Here is a 1,417-nt window from a genome sequence, read left to right as displayed (position 1 = left end):
AAAAAAAAAAACAATACCATGTGTTCCTCTTAAATCCTCTTAAAATGTTTGGGAGCTTGGTTGTAATTGGAGTATAAAGCGCCACCAATTAGACATTCGGGCTGTTAAACATACCGGCGTACGTGTACGTACGTACGTATTCAGAAGGCTGTTAACGTACATACCGGCGTGTACCAATCTTCACGTACTTGTTCTTTTTAAGGCGTTATTTCTTCTATTGAACTTACTTCACATATAACGCAGTTACGCAGGCAGTACCTTTTTTATTTCTCATCTTTTGCTAGCCCGGCCACGGCCAGAGCTAGCTCTGTACGTAGCAACACGAGTACACATGACATACGTAGACCATGCACGCACACATACGTACACGCGTGCTTGTATACATACATGTACGTACGGCGTACGTGTTTACTCCGTAGCTAGCAAGGTGGAGTAGATATACGATAGAGAATTAAGAAGTAGCTAGCATTCCCTGGAGCACTTGCAGCGGCGGACCGCGCCGTCGCAGTTGCCGCCGCCCCATCCTTCGGCCTGGCACACCTGCGCGCAGTTGCGGTCCGACATGCACATCCCGTGGTACCCCGCGCTCCTCTTGCGGCAGATCTTCGCCTCCGCCACGTTCGAACCACCCTCCTCCTCTGCATATATTCCCCAACACACAACAAAAGCCGTCGGTCAAAATAACTTAATGACCGGCCGTATATATGCATGCATGTGCTAATAATAATATACTTAAAGCTGTCAAAATTAGCTAAGTTTGACTAAATTTAAATACATCTATACACTAAGTCATGTTTAGATACATTCAAATTTTGACAAACTCTTTGTTGGACGGAGAAAGTAATATGAATGTACTCTCTTCGTTTCATAGTTCTTGTCTCAAATTTGCCAAAACTAAATGTATTTATTAAAAATAACATTTAGATACATGTAATATTTCGACAAAAATTATGAAACGGATGGAGTACTCCTTGACTGCTTCTTCGATCAGGCATATGCATGCATGTATGTATATACGTACGTGCGGCGAGGATGATCAGGAGCATCAGCACGAGGGCCACATTCTTCTTCGTCCACATGGCTTGCTTAATTAACGACTTAGCTACTGAGAGCGAGTGTTAAGGGCTAATATAATAGCTGGATCGAGGAGTAGTAACGAAGGACCGATGGCTAGCTCTTACCGTGGCGTTATAATTAAGGTGCTATATTCCCCCAGCCGGCCGGCAGCTTTTATACACAAACGCGCCGGGCGCCCTGGCCCGTGGATATCGACTAGAATCGTCCGAGTGTACGTGGAAAGCTGTCTAGGACACGTGGCGACCACGGGTACACGTGGCACGGGATGCCACGATGCATGCAGCGCAAATATTCGCTCGCTTTTGGATCCATGGGTGCATGCATGCCAGGTTACCCCAGG

General features: G+C 46.1%; 1 protein-coding gene across 1 annotated transcript; it reads right to left on the bottom strand.

The window, feature by feature from the left end:
* Nucleotides 1-243: 243 nt before the first annotated feature.
* Nucleotides 244-1,188, bottom strand: LOC100833908 (defensin-like protein 3). The gene is made up of 2 exons (XM_003573494.4): nucleotides 1,022-1,188; nucleotides 244-638 (listed from the first exon to the last, which is right to left on the bottom strand). The coding sequence occupies exons 1-2, from the start codon at nucleotides 1,077-1,079 to the stop codon at nucleotides 463-465; spliced, it is 234 nt and encodes a 77-aa protein (XP_003573542.1). The 5' UTR covers nucleotides 1,080-1,188; the 3' UTR covers nucleotides 244-462.
* Nucleotides 1,189-1,417: the final 229 nt, after the last annotated feature.

Source organism: Brachypodium distachyon, chromosome 3 (assembly GCF_000005505.3).
Source record: "Brachypodium distachyon strain Bd21 chromosome 3, Brachypodium_distachyon_v3.0, whole genome shotgun sequence".
Classification (NCBI taxonomy): domain Eukaryota; kingdom Viridiplantae; phylum Streptophyta; class Magnoliopsida; order Poales; family Poaceae; genus Brachypodium; species Brachypodium distachyon.
Note: the sequence above shows the minus strand (reverse complement) of the source record. Positions and strands in the feature narration are given on the sequence as shown.